The following is a 20789-nucleotide window of genomic DNA, read 5'->3' as shown; positions in this document are numbered from 1 at the left end:
AAAACGCGGAGGGGGAAGACGCGAAGCACACCGGTTATGCACGGGACGGGGCGCGACAGCGGCAAAACCCAGAGTAACCGATTATGCACGCGGCGATCCCGGCGCCGCTTATGGTTGCGCCCCGGTCACCCGGAAGCTGCGCTTTCTTCCGCGTTTCGCTAACGCGGCTTTTTCGGCGGCATGCACCGAAGCTGCGGCCGGTTGCAGCCGGCACCGTGCGTTATCGGTGATTTTAGTCGCTGCCATTCCACCCCGAATGTGCGTTATTCCCCCCGTGCATAATGGGTCCAAGAGGGCCAGTTTGGTGGTTAGGAGTGTGGACTTCTAATCTGGCGAGCCCGCTTTGAGTCTGCGCTCCCCCACATGCAGCCAGCTGGGTGACCTTGGGCTCACCACAGCACTGATGGCTGGAGTAAGCCCAAGAGGGTTATGAGATGCCTGTGTCATTGAACAGCGTGTCCTGAGGTCTGCCACCTACCCGGATCTCTGGGGTTGAGAGTATTTGAAAGAAGATGAAGCAGGGCTGGCGCATGATCTTTCTGCTTCCTTTTTTGTTGCTTATGGGTTAACTTTGCTGATAGGTGGTTTTTCCTCTTCGTTGCCTCTTGATGTGCCTTCCGGAATTTAGCTGCTTCAGGACTAACTTCCTGAAGTTTGTCGAAGACGATGGAAGTATGTTTTGGTGTCTGAGCCGATCTTCTGCTTTTCTCTTTATTCCAGTGTTGGGTATGTTGGATGAGAGACTTCCATCTGTTTTGTCATCATTATGAAAACAGCCACTGGATTCCACAGTACATTGAGAAAGAATTAATTTGGACTCTCTTGTTTCCTCCAGTGAAGCTGAAGCTAAATAATTATTTTGCAACTTTCTACAACGCCTTGTATTCACGGAGAAGTACTTCATGTCTTTGGCTGCATGGTGCATTAGATGGATACCTTTTCAGCGTCCTTCATTTCCTTCTGAGAGTTTTCTCATTTTTGCTGTTTATATTTTATTTAAGATCAGATTCACTTTATAGACCACCCCTTCCTGATGATGGGCCCACGGTCGTTTCCAACAGTAGTGTACATGCAAACCTATAAAAACGTAGTGAAATACAATTCATTCCAAAGCCACCACAGTTTGGCTGGCCAATTCAGTGTTTGTGACAGTAGTAAAAACGTCTCCTACAGAGGGGAGTCTCATGTAGGGAGAGGAGAAACACAGAGAGGAGCAGGGGGGAGGCCCATAGAACACTTGCACCATTGCAAGTGACAAAACTTTACTTGGGAATGCTTGAAGCTCTTAATCAAAGAGATTCTTTAAAAACTTAACTTTTTGTCCTTGACGTTTTCAAAATCACTCCTATTCTGTCTTAACTTCTTGTTTTAGGTTTGCCAGATCTGGGGTGGCAAATTCCTGGAGATTTCGGGGGTGGAGCCATGGAGGGGAGGGTTTGGGGATGGACCTCAGTAGGGACTCTCCAAAGCAGCCATTTTGGGGAGGGACCTTCCAAGCAGCCATTTTCTGTAGATAAACTGAGCTTGGTTGTCTGGAGTAACGGGGGGGGGGGGGAGGGATCTCTTTAAGGCTTACAATGCTATTTTGTATGGATTGTAGATTGTACTGAGGATTTATTGTTCAGTGCAAAGGTAGTGTGTGAATGTTCTTCTAATCTCAAAAATCTTGTGGATTCACTCAAGTACACAGCAGATCCTGGACCACATCAGACAGTGATCCTATCATGCTTTAGGATGCTTAGGGCTGATCCTGCGTTGAGCAGGGGGTTGGACTAGATGGCCTGTATGGCCCCTTCCAACTCTATGGTTCTATGATTCTATTATCTACAAGCCAAGGCAGTATTACCCGATTTGAGAGAGGGTCTCGGGAGCTTCTGCCTCAGCCGGCTCTCAGCCACTACAGTTGAGTCCTTGCTGCATTGTCTGTTAAGGGTGTACTTGATTTGCTGTGTTTGTTAAGGGTAGACTTGTGGACAAAATGGTGCTCTTGCTGTCTGACAACCACCCATTTTGAATATCATCTTCTCCTTTCCCCTTATGGATGTCACACTACTTTCAGCCCTTTCCAAGACGATCCCCATCAATCATGTTGAGATGGACACTTGATTGCATTTGCAGAAACCTGTAATAGATGACAGCAGACACACAAACACACAAAGAGTATTTATCTTGGAGAAAAAGAATGCGGTATGCAATGAGCATACACGAAATCTAAATGACAAAGCTGGTAACCAAATAAAACGACAAAGCTGAGCCAGCCGGGAAGGGCGGGATATAAAAATAATAATTATTAAAATGGGCATGTTACAAAATGGTTTCTTGGAGCTCTTCTGACTGCTGCTTTCCCTGCAGTATGATAAAGTACTTCTTTGTAGCTTGTCTCCTACTGTTGGTGAGAGGAGAATCCTCACTGCTTCCCTTTTCTCTTTCACCTCCTCCGGGACACACTGAAGCAGGTAATTCTTGGGCTTTTATGGGTTGGCAGCAGACAGGCCCGAGTTGGCTGGTGAACTGAGTCTAGACCCCGGATTCCTGTCCAGCGCCCTGTCTCCAGGAGCACCCGGAGCCGAGCTCTCAAGCCGGACACTTGCTTGAGACTACGGACAGCATATCTGACCCTAGTGCTCTCCCAGCTGCCCTGGCTCCAGATTGGAGACTGGATCAAGTTCAAGGTTTTGACTCTCACCTTAAAAGCCTGAAACGGTCTGGGACCTTTGTATCTACAGGACCACCTCATCTGGTATGTCCCCTAGAGTAGGGGTAGCCAACCTGTGGTCCTCCAGATGTCCATGGACTCCAATTCCCATGAGCCCCTGCCAGCATTTGCTGGCAGGGGCTCATGGGAATTGGAGTCCATGGACATCTGGAGGACCACAGGTTATGACCAGAACCTGCTCAGGGTCCCCATTCCTAAAGAGGTAAAACTGGCCTTGACCAAGGACAGAGGTTTTCCTTGGCCCTAGCCCCACCCTGGTGGAATGCAATATTAATGAGATCAGGGCCTTGCGGGATTTAATATAGTTCTGCAGGGCCTGTAAGACTGAGCTGTTCTGCCAGGCCTATGGTTGAGGCTAGAGAAATGAGGTCTAAGATACTGGCCTCCCTACCCAGGAACCCATCTTAACCCACTAACCTCCACAACATCTAGGTTGCCCTGCCCCCTTAGAGCCAGCAAGGTGTAGTGGTTAAAAGCAGTGGCTTCTAATCTGGCAAGCCGGGTTTGTTTCCTGCTCCTTCACAAGCAGCCAGCTGGGTAACCTTGGGCTCATCACAGCCCTGATAGCGCTGTTCTCACAAAGTAGCAATGTCAGATCTCTCTCAGCCACACCAATCTCACGGGGTGTCTGTTGTGGGGAGAGGAAGGGAAGGCGATTGTAAGCTGCTTTGAGACTTCTGGCAGAGAAAAGTGGGATGTAAAAAGCAATTCTTCTCCTTCTCCTTCTCCTTCTCCCCTTCTTCTTCTTCTTCTTCTTCAGCAAGAGGAGGTGGTTTTTAAACTGTTTCATTGGCTGGTCTGTTTATTAAATAATTTGTGGTACTGACAGATGTTCTAAATGGTTGTGAAGCCGCCCTGAACCTGACAGGGAAGGGGTGGCATGTAAAAATAAAAATTATTTCTTTATTAATAACTTCCCATCAGCTTTTGCAACCTGCACTCATAAGCAGCTGGTTCTTTGTTTTTCTGTTAGCCTGGCTCTTGACAGGAATCTGAGGGGAGAGGACTGCCAGGAGCCAATGCAACCAGTTTGGCAGGTCTTGCTCAAAGTCGGAACAGTGCTGCAGGGCTTGGCGAGCCTTTGCCAGTTTGCAACCACTGCATGGAGAGAGGGGGGGGGGGAAGTGTTTGGGCCATGCCGGCTGAGTGTGCACACATGCAAGGGAAAAGGCTGAAGTGCTCAGTCCCAGTGGTCTTCTACGGAGTCAGTGCCTGAAGCAGAGATAGATCATAGAATCAAAGAATCATAGAATCATAGAGTTGGAAGGGACCTCATGGGTCATCTAGTCCAACCCCTTGCACTATGCAGGACACTCACATCCCAATCACTCATGTACTGTAACCTGCCACCCCTTTGCCTTCACAGAATCAGCCTCTCTATCAGATGGCTATCCAGCCTCTGTTTAAAAATTTCCAGGGATGTTGTATATTAATCTATGGTTTGGTAATACCTCTTCCAGGACTCATCTCTGGTCCATGCCAGTCAAAAGTAGAAGAGTTGGTTTTTATACCCCACTTTTCACTACTCAAGGGAGCTTGCAATCATCCTTTCCTTCTTCTCCCCACAACAGACAACTTGTGAGGTGGGTGAGACTGAGACCGTTTATGCACTGGGAACTTCACTGCCCCAGCTCCTGTGCAGGAGCACAAATCAGGGGAGGATGAGGTGCACTGGGCCAAATGCTCTCCCATGTGAGTACAGGAAGAGGTGGTGCAACCTGCCACGACTAAAACTCCAGCCTGCAGCACAGCATGAAACCTCCAGTGCATAAACGGTCTGAGAGAGCTCTGACAGAACTGCTCTGTGAGAACAGCTCTAACAGGACTGTGACTAACTCAAGGACAACCAGCTGGCTGCCTGTGGAAGAGTGGAGAATCAAACCTGGCTCTCCAGATTAGAGGCCCCTGCTCTTAAGCACTGCACCCAAAGCTGGTTTATCCACGTAGCACTTGTAACCCATTCTAGGGGCCCCACGCTTCGAGGGTCCCCATGCTGTGGCTTCTACCCCATGGATCAGTCATCATTCCTGTATTTTGTGCCGTCTTCTTCCCCATGTTGTGTTTGTGTGCGTAGGCAGCAAAACACTGACATATGTTAGGGCTGCTAACAGCCTGTAACCTGGCGAGGCCCAGAGACGCTCTGACCTTTGGTCCATGTTTCTGAGGACAAGAGGAACAGCAAAAGACAACAAGAGCTCTAGGAGCCCTTTCAAGCTTCCAGCCACAAAGCTGTGTGTATGTATGTGTAAGGTGCTGTCAAGTCACTGCTGATCTAGAGTGGCTCCCTTGGGTTTTCATGGCAAGAAATTCAGAGGTGGTTGGCCTGTGCCTTTCTCTGAATAGTGACTTGGGGTTGCAGTTTTCCCCCATGGTATTTCTTGGTTCAGGTCTTCCAGGCCTCAAAATGTTCGGGAATCTTGAAAAAAACTGGATCCCAGTACAGCTAAAGTATTCAGTTCTGGAATTTTTTGGAAATCATGGGGGTTTTTTTCTCGTCAAAAGACCTGCGAAAGAAAGAAAGAAAGAAAGAAAGAAAGAAAGAAAGAAAGAAAGAAAGAAAGAAAGAAAGAAAGAAAGAAAGAGCTGAGCTGAGCTGAGCTGAGCTGAGCTGAGCTGAGCTGAGCTGAGCTGTAATTGACAGCAATTCTCAAATATATCCAGGGATTTTTCAGGGATTTTTTCCCCAGTTCTCCTGAAAAATCCCAGATACATTTGGGATGCTGAAATATACCTGAAAATATCAATAAGGTGTTTTTGGGGTGTGTTTTTGGTTCAGGTAGATCTGAATGCACACTCCTAGTAGTGACAAAAAAGTTCCTTGCTGGTCTCCCATCTAAATACTAACCTGGTCCAACCCTGCTTAGTTTCTGAGTTCCAGCAAGATTGGACTAGACGGGCCATTCAGGCCAGAATTACAGATGGTCTATAACTCTCTGGAAAGGCTAAGCCAGCCTTTCTCAATTTCTTTTACCATTGAAAACCCCCTGAAACATTCTTCAGGCTTTAAGAAACCCCAGAAGTGGCATGATTATGCAGAGTATGGTTGGAAAGCATATTTATGTACATGCCCACCTGGGGTCCCTCCCCTTCCTATGCCTTCCAGCTCTATCAGCCATTTGGGGAAGAGGAGGCAGGTCAACATGACCATATATGGTCATATCACATAACACATGTGCGACAAATCTAAAAATATTAAAAAATATATTCAGCAAAACCCTGGTTGAGAAAGCTTGGGCTAAGCCAACAGGACATTCACGGGCAAAGGCAATAAATACATCTTTCAGAGACTTCAAAATGAATGTTCTGCCAAGGTCGGAAACAGGCAAGCTGAAAGTTAGTGGAAAGATTAGGACATGATGACCAGCTCAGAACTTCAAGGAAAGAGATGAAAAAGTTCTGGGAAGCAAAAGACCTCATGCAGAACTGGGTGTTTTCTCATTTGGCCCCAGGCATCATCACTCACTGTGAGGTTTACGGTTACCAGCAGAATTCATTGTTTTCCAGAAGACTCTCGCCCTCCTGGCAGTATTGTCCGGCTTCTTGCAAATTACACAAAGCAAATTAAGCAGTGTCCTGGCCAAGGCAATTATACAGTGCGCAGCTGCCTTGAATTTCATTTGTTCCCTGGGTGCAGAAGCCCTCCAAGGTGGCAGATCCGCAAGATAGAAACGGGTCATCGGCTATAAATAGGGAAATAATGTGCTGGCACGGAGCAGAATTTCCAAAGTAGGGTGTTTGGCCTCTTGGCAGGATTGGTTGGGAAGTGAGGCACAGGGGATGGGAAACGTTTGGAAGCTGGCATCGCCGCTTCCCGGGTCTGCCTCATCTCAGCTCTTGCTGAAATGAAGGCAATTGTGCAATTGTTATCAAATCCTGGCTCTGATAAGAGTGCATTGCAGGGTAACTTCGCACTTTCCCAAACCCTGCAGTGATAACAGGCAAACAAGTGGGACGGCTTGGACCTCACAAGAGGTTGCAAATGAGTTTGGAGATCCAGGTGCCAGTGTTGTAATGAAGGGTAACAGAGGCAATGATAGGTAAAGGTATCCCCTGTGCAAGCACCGGGTCATGTCTGACCCTTGGGGTGAAGCCCTCTAGCGTTTTCCTGGCAGACTCAATATGGGGTGATTTGCCAGTGCCTTCCCCAGTCATTACCGTTTACTCCCCCAGCAAGCTGGGTACTCATTTTACTGACCACGGAAGGATGGGAGGCTGAGTCAACCTTGACCCGGCTGCTGGGATTGAACTCCCAGCCTCATGGGCAAAGCTTTTCAGACGGCTGCCTTACCACTCTGCGCCACAAGAGGCAATGGTAGTACCATCCTTTTTGCTGAGCCTCATGGTGAATTTGCTGCGGAGGCCTGTTTGGCCTTTTGGTGAGCATAAGAGTTAGAAAAAGGAATATGATTTAGGCAATTGCTCCTTCAGGCTCCTTCTTGGGGGATGGAAGTTGGACGGAAGGCTGGCTGAAAGAGGAGACTGGTTGATTTAGGGTTTTAACCCTTGTATTGTATTTGGGGTTATCCCTGATCTGGGTAGCCCAGGCCAATCCCATCAGATTTTGGGAGCTACTCTGTTTTCCTGTTTTTTAAAGGGGACAAATATGTTCTTAGTGTTTTTTTACTCTAGTTTTTGAACAGCAGCTCTGGGCATGGGGCCTCTTCGCTGCTTGCCTCTTGCCTCGGGTCACAGCACCTCTGTGGGCCTGGAGAAAGTTTGACCAAGAGGGAAGGCGAGAGGGGAGCCTCAGCAGCCCTGGAGTTTTGAGGATTCAGATGCCGTCCAACTGGAGGCAGTGGAGGAAATGAACTCCATGAAATCACTCCGGTCAATAAAACAATCTTGGCTCTCTGTGTTCAGGAAATGAGATGTTAATCTTTCCCCCCCCCCCCCCCCCCCGAATGTTATTTTGCATCAGGGTCCGTTGCAAAACACACTAATTGTGTTTCTCTCCCCCCCCCTTCCTTCATTTGCTGCTTGCTTGCTAAGTGGAGCTACTCTACATCTGCAGGAAATTATTCGACAAACAGCATCAAAAGGGTTCAGAAATAAATGGGAGTCTTTTGGCCCTGGGAAAGACTAACACATTTTTATTCTAAGGTTTTCACAGACTGGAGGGCACTTCCTCTGATGGAACAGGTCCCAGTCCATGAATGCTTCTGCTAGAATAAAAATGTTAGTCTTTAAGGTGCCACCGTTTTCCTTCTTGTGTTTGCCGCAGAGTCTGACACACCTGCCTCTCTGGGTCTGGGTAAACAGAAGTTCCGTTCAAACTCCCAGTATCCTCGGATTTCCTTCTTCAAAGGGCTTCCTTTGCACAATCCACCTGGGCTTCATCCAAAATCATATTTCAAACTCCCGGACATACCCTGCCTTTCTCCTTAGTGAGACCCGAAGTGGCCCAACATCAATGAGCAAGCTTCTGTAGCAGTGAGGATTTGGACCAGTGTCTTCCAGATCCTAGTTGCATGCTTTAACCCAGCCCTTTTCAACTTTTTGATGATAGAAGAATCCCTGAAATAACTTTCTGGCTTCAAGGAGGCCCGGATATGATGTCAGCTGGCCACACCTCTCTGCCACACAAACTGAAAGTGTCATGTCACCAGCAGTGACTTGAGGCTTGAGGAGGATGGGAAGGGGGAGGAGAAACAAGTTTGAATCCTCTCTTTGCCATGGAAGCTTGCTATGGGACCTTAGGGCTGTTGCAGTTGTTAGCCTAGCCTACCTCACAGGGTTGTTAAAAGATAAAATAGAGGAGACTGATACAAGTTGCTTTGAGTTCCCACTAGAACTTGCCTATCATTCTACTCTGCATAAGCCCTCGTTTGTTTTGACACAGAGAGCCAGCGGTAGGACTGGTGCGCCTGAGTGAAAACTGGGCTCTTAGATTTCTGTATTCCCTTAGGAGCAATAGCAGCCAAAAAATGCACAGCCGTTCAGAGCTTCCAGCCCTACAAGTGGCTAATTTTAGTTCTTATTTATGCATTGTATGTCTGGCTTCTCTTCTTTTTTTTTTCTTTTCCAAGCAAGTGGTGTGCAGTGAATTTGTACCAGGTTTTCGAATTTTACGACTATCTATTTAATGGAACTTGTAGCACAATGGCAGTCCAAGGGCCCAGGACAGATAAAGGTCTGCTGGTATATGGAACCCTACACCTCCTGATTTCTGGCCACCAGCAGCCAGCCTGAACAAAAATGCCTTGCACTATTTCTGGAAAATGTACAGGTTCATACTGTGCGGAGTAGCTAGGGAAAGAGCAGGAGATGAGAAGGCCCAGAAAAACAAAACACATTCAGGAAAGCCATTTTTCCCATCTTTTCCAAGCAGCAGTCAGTAAGCATCCCCTTAAAACTTATAAAATGGGCACTAGATTACTGTGTGTATGTATGTGTATGGGTTTGAATTAAGTATCCAAATGTTAAAGAAATCGGAATATAAACGCCTAATAATTCAGATTCTCCATATACAAAGTTAAGATGATAAATTATTTTTAAAAATACATTTATTTAATCACTACATAGTGATTAAAAACAATACATAGACCCAAAAGATAGCCTTTAAACAGAGTAAAATTGTTTCATATTATAAAATAAAGGACCATATGCGATCCTGACCACATTTCGGCCAAATGGCCTTCTTCAGTGGTCAAATATACAAATTACACAATGGCTCCAGACTATGAACAAATACACAGTAATCTCAAAACAGTTGCAATTCCTTTAAACTGAATAACTGTGATTTAAGGAAGGGATATAATGTAGAGGCCTCTTTATAAGTAACATTCTGCCCTGGTTAAGAAGACATATATTAGAACAGTATATATATAATGTACTTTCCTATCACGGTTCAAAGAATGTGAATCCCAGATGCAGTATGGAGCCAATAATGTATAATGATTGTCACTGTGTAATGTACATAATGTGTAATTTGTATGACCACTAAAAAGGAGATTTGACCATTTTATGTATTGCTCCTGTTCTTCTAAGTTTCATGTGAACTGCCCTGAGCCTCAAGGGAGGGTGGTATATAAATATATAATAATATATAATATAATATAAATAAATAGATGTGCTTGGTCAGGGTTCTTACTTGATAATATGAAACAATTTTACTTTGTTTGGGCCTGTATTTTGTAATAAATACATGTATTTTTCGTATAATTGATCGTTTACAATTTTTATGTGGACAATTTGAATTCTTAGGGTTTTATATTTTGATTTCTTTAAACTTTGGGTCCTTAATTCGTATTTTGTGGATAAGTTTTTTCTCCATTTCTGATTGTATATGTTTCAGTGGAAGTTGCAGTAGTAACCTGATTTGTCCCTCTGAAAATACGGTAGCTACGTTTACTTAACTTAAATTTCCCCCTAACTGAAGAGTAATTTTGTTTTGTAGTCAACCTCTGTATTTAGAATTCAAAGTAAGAATTCAGTCCCCACCCCCCACCCCCGACCACAGTTTGACAAGGGAAAATACTCTCCTTTTACTTCACGTAATTCAAAGTAAAAAGAAACGGAAGTGACATAATGCATACCAGACATTCACTGTCTGGCTTTCTCCTGTGTGATGGTCATTGGTAATAGCTGGCATAGAAACAGCCCTGCCTAATCACTAGGGGTGAATAGAATTATCTGTGGGCAATCAGATGGGAAAGCATTGTAAAAATTGGGTCTTCTTCTGCTGATTATGTAGAACCCTACACCTTCTCATTTCTGGCAACCAGCAGCCAGTCTGAACAAAAATGTCTTAATGCTATTTCTGGTATGCTCCTGCAAATTGCCCCTAAGAAATGTATTTGAACCTTTCCATAGCTGAGAGAAGTGAACTGGTAGAGGACAGTGAACTGCTAAACTTGGTCCATGCATTTCCAAGCTCATCTTTGCAGTTTTAGGAGCCAGAAACTTGATAGTTGAGTTTTGGGTGTGAAGCAGAGCTTCTCAGAATGCATACTTGATTGCTCGCCTCTTGTAGGAGATGCATGTTTATGTGTTAAGGAGAGGAGGGAAATGACTGCTTTTGTTTCAGCTTTGTTCTCTGGTGTTTTATTTTTTAAAAACCCAAACTCTTCAGAGATTTTGTATCAGTTCTTTAAAAAAAACGCTGTGGAATTTTCTGGGAAGGACAGAGTTCTCCGTGGCAATGGAGATAAGTTCTGTGACCAAGCTAATTGGGCAGTGTAGAGAGAAGATTTCTCAGTGCGCCAGTTTATACATTACCTTTGCCTGTCCATTTCCAGTGGACTCTCAGGTGACCAAGAACAAATGTCCAGAAGGGGGATATGCAGAGAAATTTGCTTTGTCTCACAGAAAAGCTGTAGACCAGGCTTTCCCTACCAGGGTTTCATGATGTGCAGAGAAATCTGCTTTGTCTCATGTAAAAGCAGAGACAACCCGTCAGCTGAAGATGAGTAGAAAAGAAAAAAAAATTCAAGCTGGTGATGGCAAAAACTTTATTCAAACAATAGAATGAGTTCCTAGGTATAAAACCTCGTTTTCGTTGTTACTTCATCAGTGAACTTATTCCTTAATTTTTTCAAGGATACTAACAAAGTCTTCAACACACTACCTTATATATTATACCAGGGGTAGTCAAACTGCGGCTGTATTATACCTTATATTTTATGACATATGACTTGGGTCTGTTAATATCAAAGGTCCATGAAGGCAACTATCTTGTAAATGAGGGGTCGAAACCTGCTTCCCATAGACTGCCTGATGCTTGGCCTCGACCAGGGCCAGGGCCTTTTCGGTCTTGGCCCCTGCCTGCAGGAATGAGCACCCGGAAAAGCTGGGCCCTGTGGGAGCTTTCGGCATTCCGCAGGGCCTGCAAGAAGGAGCTCTTCCGTCAGGCCTATGGCTGAGGCCGGCACGTTAAGGAAGATCTAGACCAGGGGTAGTCAAACTGCGGCCCTCCAGATGTCCATGGACTACAATTCCCAGGAGCCCTTGCCAGCATTCGCCAGTGAATGCTGGCAAGGGCTCCTGGGAATTGTAGTCCATGGACATCTGGAGGGCCGCAGTTTGACTACCCCTGATCTAGACCCCCCTCTTAGGTTATTCTGTCAGTGGCGTAATCCCCCGTGTCCTCCTCCGGAGGCGATAGGGGGTGGGGTTAGTTGTTATTTCCGCCTGGTATTCCTTGGATCTGTGTGGATTGTGTTGTATTTATTATATTTTTAGGGGTGATTTTACTGGGGATTTTATGTATATTGTAACCCACCACGAGTCTTCGTGGGAGTGGCGGGCTAGAAATTTATAAATAATAATGATGATAATGAAGATAATTTCAGGAGGGCAGCTGTTTCGAGCCAGTTTAACACCAACATAAAAAACAATTCATAATCACAATTAACAAAGACTTGATTACTGTAAATGCAGAGAATGTACTGCCCGTGCTTGGTCTTGGACACCCATTGGCTTGGTTTCAATTCCTCAAAGATGAGCCAGCAACAATGACTTGATGAAGTGTGTATTTAAAGTCTTCAGCTCCCTGCCTTTCTTTTCAAGGCAAGGTAGCATTTTTTTGTAGAGGGCCAAAAGCCAGTACAATTGGGATGCACAAAAGGGAACAGAGGCAAACCACAGTAAAAATATTATAATGTTTAACGCAAGTGAAAATATGCAAGCTTTCTTCTGACCAAATCTTAGGGTCTAAGGCAGGGATGGAGGTTACCTGTGACAATCCTGGGCATGTTTTAGATGGATACAAACTAGTGTAGCAATCAATATGTTTCCAGTGCTACGGTGTTGTTTGTTTTCATCCAGATAATGGAGTGCAGAAAGTGGATCTGTTATAGTTCACTGGTTCAGGCTCAGATGGATGGTGTTGTGGAAGGAAGAAGTTAGGTGGAATTTCTCAAGCTTCTCCTTCTGTGACCCTGGTTCGCACACACACAAAATGAACCTCAGCTTGAGGAAGCAGGTTCTGTGGAAGTGTTGATCTAATTCTGCAAAAATTATATGGCATACTTACCAGGCCATTGGGGTATACATGGTGGGGTCACTACCTGGAAATCACTAAACGTTGTGCTTCAGGACAAAGTCTCATTATTGAATGGACCGGTTTGTTGTGGGCACTATCGGGGATGCCATTCCTGATGAGTGGTGGTTGATCTTCGTGCGTGATGTTGAATAGGGATTCCCTACCCATAGTGACCATAGGGGTGTTTTCAGGAGGTTTTTTGAGTGAAGTTTTCTAAGGAAGTTTGTGATATCCCATGAATTGTTAACAGTAGCATAATGTAGCCAGAGACTCTTTCAGTGAGGGTTCCCATCTTGACATGGACAATGGTGGAATCCAGGAATCTGGGTTTTGTGTATCTTGGGGTATACCACAGGCAACTCCTTGTTGAGGCTTCTTCGGAATATCGGTGAAGGTTTAGTCCTATGGAAGGTTCATCAGCCAATTCCAAAGGTATTTATGCAGGGAGGGAGGTCTGAAGATGCAAACCTGTTGAAAGTGGTGTTAGAGAACTGCCTCTTGGCCTCTGTAACTAGATTAGTTCATGGCTACCACTTAGATGTCAGCGCTGTCTGACTGTGAATAACAACATGTTCTCTGCAAGGCTGAAAATTACAGGGCAAGTGATATAGCTTGTCCACAGTTTCAGCTTGAGCACCATAGAAGAAGGACTTTGTGTGAAAGTCCAATCTGGACTTTCACCCAAATGGGGATTCCATGATTAATCTTGCCTTTTGATTTGCTGAGGAGGCGGTTGGTGTGTATTAGTGAACTTTTCGGCAATCTGTTGAAAGCACTGCTTCCATTGGAGGCAGGGGAACTAAACCTCCAGGTTTCCCAGAATGGGGTTATTTGTATGGACCTGGTAGCCACTGAGGCAGGACAATTTCAGAGCGTAGCCATGTTGATTGGGGCCAAGGGACCAAGCCCTATGAAGATAGGTTGAGGGACTTGGGAATGTTCAGCCTGGAGAAAGGAGATTGAGAGGGGACATGATAGCCCTCTTTAAGTATTTGAAAGTTTGTCACTTGGAGGAGGGCAGGATGCTGTTTCTGTTGGCTGTAGAGGAGAGAACACATAGTAATGGGTTTAAACTTCAAGTACAACGATATAAGCTAGATATCAGGAAAAAAATTCACAGTCAGAGTAGTTTAGCAGTGTAACAGGCTGCCTAAGGAGGTGGTGAACTCCCCCTCACTGGCAGTCTTCAAGCAAAGGTTGGATACGCACTTTTCTTGGATGCTTTAGGATGCTTAGGGCTGATCCTGCGTTGAGCAGGGGGTTGGACTAGATGGCCTGTATGGCCCTTCCAACTCTATGATTCTATGATTCTATTTGCACTAAGATTTGAGTTCGGTAGCACCTTAGAGACCAACAAGAGTGTAAGCTTTCAAGAGTCAAAGCTCCCTTTGTCAGATATTAGAAATTGAGATCTCTGAGACGGAACACTTTATACCTGGCTCAGACTGGATAGAAGATCAAGCTTTTTCAATCAAGGTTTTGTGAAACCCTGGGGTTCCTTGATTGGCCTGGAAGGTTTTTCCTAAATGAGTAGGAGTTAATTTTAATACATTTTTAATAAAATTTTTAAACATTTATTGGGTGATATGATGATACATGGTCATGCCCCCCCCCCCCATGGCCAGTAATGGGTAGATACACAGGTATGCTTCCCGCTTATATTCTTTACCATCACACCTTTCTGGGGTTTCTTTAAGCCAAAAGAATGTTTCAGGGATTTCCCAATGATAAAAAAATTGGAAAAGGCTGGGATAGATTGATAACATTGCTGGAAGGGTTAATGGTATATATGTTAAGCCAGGGGTAGTCAACCTGTGGTCCTCCAGATGTCCATGGACTACAATTCCCATGAGCCCCTGCCATTGTTTGCTGGCAGGGGCTCATGGGAATTGTAGTCAGTGAACATCTGGAGGACCGTTGACTATCCCTGTGTTAGGCTACCATTTTGAAAATTAAACTAGTTTGCTCTGAACTTTCAGCATCACCAGCTCATGGATCCCCCTTAATTAACCACCTAACATTTTGATTGACTTAATCAGTTTAATTGGTAGATTAAAAGGAGACCTGCATCCTGCTGTTCTGCATACTTGGATTCATAGGAAATGGTTCCCTAACGTTTCCTTTTAGAAAAGTTTTTAAACTTTTGGCATTGTTCCTTTCCCCCCAAAAGTGAATGTTGTCCTTTATCTTTTTCTCTCCCTCTCCTACCGTCTAACAGCAGGAAAGGATTTCCTACACCCCTCCTGTGAGCCCGGGGCCAAATTACGCTTCCTCTTCGCCGCTACATGTCCCAGTGCCTCAAGCTATCAGGATGGAGGAAGATGGTATCCGGCTGCCAGCCCACCTGCGTGAGTATTTCGCTAACGGTCCAGGGAGCGGGAATTGGGAGGAGTATTCCTATGCTGGAGGCTTGCCATTGGTAAGCAATATAAAGTTGCTCACAAATATGGTGGGAATTTAATTCCTTCATAGCCGTTTGGATTGGCTCTCTGCTGTCATGGGAAGGATATTGTTAAGGGTGAAATTATATTTTTCCACCAGAGTCCCTGTTTAGCAGAGACAATTGCAGGTTTTCTGATACCTACATGGCGATTTTGTCCCTTTTCTTCATTTTGGGCAAGGCTTTTGTGATTGTCAGTATGAACTGCTCATGTTGTTATTCATCAGGTTTCAGCCCACTCTGCAGTTAAAAGTGTGAGGGTTATGCAGTGTTTGGAGGCACCTTAATTTTATGAGTTCTGCCAGGTTTGTCTCATTAATATGCTGTAAAAGAACCTGAAAAATTCCAGGTGTCAGGTTGCCATAGTGCTTAGAAAAATCTTTTTCTCACCCAGAATGTCTGCATTCTCCTACATAGCCAATGGAAGGGTATTGGCCTGATCCATGTTGTCACCTCCCAGGCGGGCCATCCTGTCTGTAGCCCCCTGGAGCAGTGGCTGTTCCATAATTTCCCCTTGATTGACAGCTGGTTGGATTCATGTCAGGTAGGGGGACAGATTACAGGTGCTGTCTGGGGAGACCTATGGCAGCTAGAGCCACAGATATGCTACTGGTTGTTGGGTGTGGATTGTCATCAATGCTTTGGGAAGCTTTGAACAGGATAGAGCCCTTCTGAGGCTGGAGCAGGGAGTATCATGTGCCACCTGCATTCAGCTTTGGGATTTGCTTGGGATGTGGCAAGGAGCAGCCAGTTGGGAGGGTAGGGACGGTGAGTGGGAGGGAGGGGCTTCCAAATGTAGAGATATGGGAAGCTGGGGAGAAGGCTGTTGGGTTCCCCCACCAGAGATTTAACAGTGCAAATTGGTCTCTATTGTTTTCATCTTCAAAGGAACATAGAGGGTCCTTTGGACTCCTTTTGGTTGATAGCCTGCAACAGAAATTTGCTTGAACCTGTGGAGGCTCAGCCATGTCTGTGTTTACCTTGGAGTGTCTTTGGGCATGAACCTTCCCCTAGCAATGATGCTTGTCATCTGGGGATGGAGAAATCTGGCTGAAGCGCTACCTGCAATACACACACTCATCCTTACAGTCTTCCTTTTCTTTGTGTTGCATGTCACTATTTTTTCTGCATGTCAAGGAACAGTGGTTCTAATCTAAAGGAATTAAATCTGGCTAGTTTTTGGTATCTGTGCATGCCAAACTTCACTTGATTTCATTTTAGGATTGAGTTTGGTCTCCAGATTTTAGGAAGCTAATTCCAGTCTTTATTGAGATGCAGATCATCTTGAAATTTGCATTTGGGTGTACGAAAAAAAGAGAGATCCAGTGCAATTTTTTAAAAACTATGATTGTGTAGAGGGACCCTTGGTGATGTCACAGGGCATGTCAATAGGGATCTGATTCCTGGGTCCACACAAAATGGGTCAAGGTCTATGTTATGAGTCAATTATATTTTTCTAGTACATTTTTAATGGAAAGCTCCCTTCGTGTTGCATCACATTTTTAAAAAGAAATTGTAGCAGAGTATGGGAATTTGGGAATGCAGCACATATCAGACGGAGAAGAAAGCTGGATCCAACCAGCTTTTGAGCTGGTGAAACTGTGAAGGTGATCCCCTTTGACCACTTGAAAGGTTATGCTGGGGATCACAGGTCCTATTTGAACAAAAGCCATGTGGGACAGGGATTGTAAGAAGGAGCACTGAGCGAAACTGAACAAACAATCCTTGGCTGGATCCAACCCAGAGAATGGTGGCATGGACAGAGATTCCTAAAGTGTGTCTAGGGATGCTATTTTCGTCAGGAGATTATTGTGGATTCTGGGAAAGGGTGGGAATAGAAGGTGTACCTGAACTATTTGTCTTGAACGTAGCACCGTCATTTATTGATAATAAATAAAGCCAGTTTGGTGTAGTGGTTAGGAGTGCGGACTTCTAATCTGGCATGCCAGGTTCGATTCTGCGCTCCCCCACATGCAGCCAGCTGGGTGACCTTGGGCTCGCCAAGGCACTGATAAAACTGTTCTGACCGAGCAGTGATATCAGGGCTCTCTCAGCCTCACCCACCTCACAGGGTGTCTGTTCCTTCGGGTAGGGAAAAGTGGCATATAAGGACCAACTCTTCTTCTTCTTCTTCTTCTTCTTCTTCTTCTTCTTCTTCTTCTTCTTCTTCTTCTTCTTCTTCTTCTTCTTCTTCTTCTTCTTCTTCTTCTTCTTCTTCTTCTTCTTCTTCTTCTTCTTCTTCTTCTTCTTCTTCTTCTTCTTCTATTTAATCCACAGGGACAGAGTTGGAGTTCAGTGGCACCTTTAAGACCGACCAAGTTTTATTCAAGGTCTGAGCTTTCATGTGCATGCACATTTTTCAGGTGTACAGCATCTGGACTCAAACTGCATAGTGCTGCTTCAGACGGACACAGTTACTTAACTCACTGGGCTATTTGATTTCTAGATTTCCTCTTAAATGACCCTCTAAACTCCCCCCCCCACTACATGTAAGTTCATTATCTCTAATGATGCCCAGAAATGGCGCCCAAATTCCCATCTGCACAAGGAAAATCAGTGCCAGTTTCATTTCTCCACTGTCTTGTATTAACTGGCCTTACCATATATCATTAAGTGCTTTCTCATGTGAAATGTGTAACGCCCCTGGGGCAAATGCTTATGGGAAATGGCATATATATATATATATATGAAGCCACTTTGTACTCTCCGCCAAAAACCTTCCCTGAAAAGCGCAGGATGCAGTGTCCAAGTCAGAAGCAAGCATGTCTGAAGGACTGATTTTTCAGAATTCCCAACGGGGAAAGGATGGTGTGCAGTCCTAGTTTGCTGTCTATTCAGGCCCTTATCAGCAGCTGCTGTGACTCAGTCCAGGAGTTTTTCTTGTGTCCTAGGCCGGAGACAGCTGTGTTCCTTCATTAAAACAAATCCCCAAACCTCAGGAGTGAAATACCTCTATTGGGATCAACCCCAGATGCCACAAATTAGTGGGTAAGCTTTCACATCCTTCAGATCTCTTCATCAGGGTGGATGTTAAGCCCCAAACTCCCCCCCTCCATCCCCCAAAACAGAGGAAGGGAAAAAACAACAACAACATGCCTATGGCTCTGCATGACTGCTATGACGCAGGTGGTCACAGAACCTACCAGGGGAGAGAGATGATCCGGGACTTGGTCCTAAGCAATCCTCATGGAAATGTGATAGCACTGGTTGGGAATATAGTGACCATAATGCTATTAAGTTTAGCATTTATATATATAGGGAGTTGCCCCCAAAGATCAGCCCAATCACATTTAACTTCAGAAGGGGCAACGTCTCTCAAATGAGGGGGCTTGTGAAGAAGAAACTGAAAGGAAAGGTAAGGATGGGTCATATCCCATCGGGAAGCTTGGAGATTATTGAAAACTGCAGTGCTGGAAGCTCAAATATGCAGCAAGCTAGGAAAGGTACGAATAGGTACCCAGTATACCTAAGGGATTGCCTCTGTGCCTAGCCCTCTCAAAGAGCCTTGCGCTCATACCACCTCCAACCTCCTGGTGGTCCCTGGCCCCAAGAAAGCTCGCGTGACCTCAGCCAGAGCCAGAGCTGCAGGGAGTGGTGGTGTCTACCACCATACACAAGTTTAAAAGGGGGTTCTAAGAGGTCCATGAGTGGTTGTTAGGCACATGGAGAAACAGTTGGTTAGCGAAATTTGATTGTGACGTCCTCTGCGAAAATGTCTATGATTGAAATATGTTAACAACATATGAAAATTGTGAAACAAAATCATATCAAAAGAGATCAAAAAGAAAGCAGGGGACCAAATCTTCTTCTAAATAGGGAAGAGAAAGGGGTGAACATTTTGTAAAAAATTAAAAATGACACAGTCAAAACCAAAACCCTTACTGAAAAGAACCAGCTGAACATATACCGCCTGTCTCAAAACTAAAATTAAATAGTATTTTCAGAATCCTGTGTACATTAGACCAGTGGTCCCCAACCTCCGGTCCGGAGACCGGTAGCGGCTCGTGGCTCCTCCTTGTCCTCCACCCTGGATGCTGCCTCGGGGGCTGCCCTGCCACTCTGCCTCCAGCTCACCTTTGGTGCTCTCCAGTGGCCGCCATGGCTGCGGCTCCTTTGGTGCTCTCCAGTGGCCGCCATGGCTCGGCGTGCCACTGTGCAGCTACTGCTGGCAGCACCCCCCAGCAGGCGGCAGGAAGTCAGGGACGCTGGCAGAAAAGCAAGTGGAGGTGGCGGTGACGTCCATCGGCAAAAGACTACCCCCCCCCCCCCGGGCCTCAGTAAAATTGTCAAGCGTTGACCGGTCCCCGGTGATAAAAAGGTTGGGGAGCACTGCATTGGACTATAGATTTCCAAACATTTTCATATTCTTGGAATGCAGTAAAAATGTTGATCTAATTATATTAAAATAATTTCTAAATTGTTCTGTCCTTTCCCTCTTCCTTGAAATGGAAAGATTTTAGTGCCATGCATTGGCCAGATATGTGGCAGTGGCAGAATATAACATCTTCTGGTAAAACCGGCACACTGTTTAACTATAACGCTTCAGTAGTACAAACGGTGCTGTTTCATTAAAGATTTGTAATCACGTCAGACAGCATGTTGTAATCACATTGTAATTTGTAATCACATCAGACACCATTTTCCAATAATGTTCCTTTTATTCTGCAAAGCCGCAAAACGTATTCCAGGTTTCTTCTGATCAAACGTGCATTCATTTATTATTATTTTTGGCTCCTTCAGTGTCTTATTACTGAATACGAAATTAAACCTTGGCAGAATTGACATCTTTGCTAATCTTGCCAAGGAAAGATAAAGGGCTAACTTGGATTGAAATTAATTTTATAAAGCTCTCTTGTTCCCTACTATAAACACCACTAAATATTTGACTTCTTCATTACTTTTTACTTGTCACAGGAAGGACTTGCATCTTTAATAAGCATCAGTGAACTTAAAAAACAAGACCTTTTCCCCCCTCAGTTAATTTTATAGCTTGCCATGACTATATTCCTGTGCCGTGAGTCTCAACCTGTTAGGAGAATTAATTATATCAGTTGAAAAGAAAACAATACAATATATGTACAACCTCATTTTATAATGTGTTTATTTATTTGATTTATACAGGGATTTATATTCCACACCTTCCCCAAATGTCGCAGGGTGAGTCACAACAATGCAGAATAAAATAATCTAAAATAGATTAAGGCATTTAAAATAATGCCTATCCTCTCCCTCCCTCCCACCCTGGCAGGACAGCATACAGAGGAAACTAAATATTTTTCCATATTTGTTCTGATTCTCCAGTTATCAGAGCAAGAAAGCTGTCAGCAGACTCCCCCGTTTATCCCTTGTCCAGTTTCAAGCAGGGTCTAAGAGTCTGCTGTGAATATTTACTTTTACAGGGGATTGAGAACAAATCCTTCCCATTTGTCAGGATAGTCATAAAAAAAAAATTGTTAAACATGTTACCAAAACTTCCTTAGACTCTCAGATGCTTTTTTTAGTATCTCGAAAAATATGTACAATGTACACTTTTGTACTAAGCTGTTCAGTTAAGTTGAAAATGTTTTGTATATTTGGTGTTGCCTGTTAACTTGGAATCAATTCAGATGGTTTGATGTTATGAAATTAGAGATTGTATTTTAGCCTACAGG

The 20789-nt window shown here is 44.7% G+C and overlaps 1 protein-coding gene across 2 annotated transcripts in view; it reads left to right on the top strand.

Annotated features, from left to right (window-relative positions):
* ETV6 (ETS variant transcription factor 6) overlaps positions 1 to 20789 on the top strand; it is a 150240-nt gene that overhangs the window by 43673 nt on the left and 85778 nt on the right. For both annotated transcript variants that reach the window (XM_077310917.1, XM_077310916.1), the window contains exon 2: positions 14917 to 15046. In XM_077310917.1, coding sequence (XP_077167032.1) covers positions 14917 to 15046 — 130 coding nt within the window. The remainder of the gene's footprint in view (positions 1 to 14916; positions 15047 to 20789) is intronic.

Source organism: Paroedura picta, chromosome 14 (genome assembly GCF_049243985.1).
Source record: "Paroedura picta isolate Pp20150507F chromosome 14, Ppicta_v3.0, whole genome shotgun sequence".
NCBI classification, from domain to species: Eukaryota; Metazoa; Chordata; class Lepidosauria; order Squamata; family Gekkonidae; genus Paroedura; species Paroedura picta.
The sequence above is the reverse complement of the archived record's forward strand: the minus strand, read 5'-3'. Positions and strand labels throughout refer to the sequence as shown.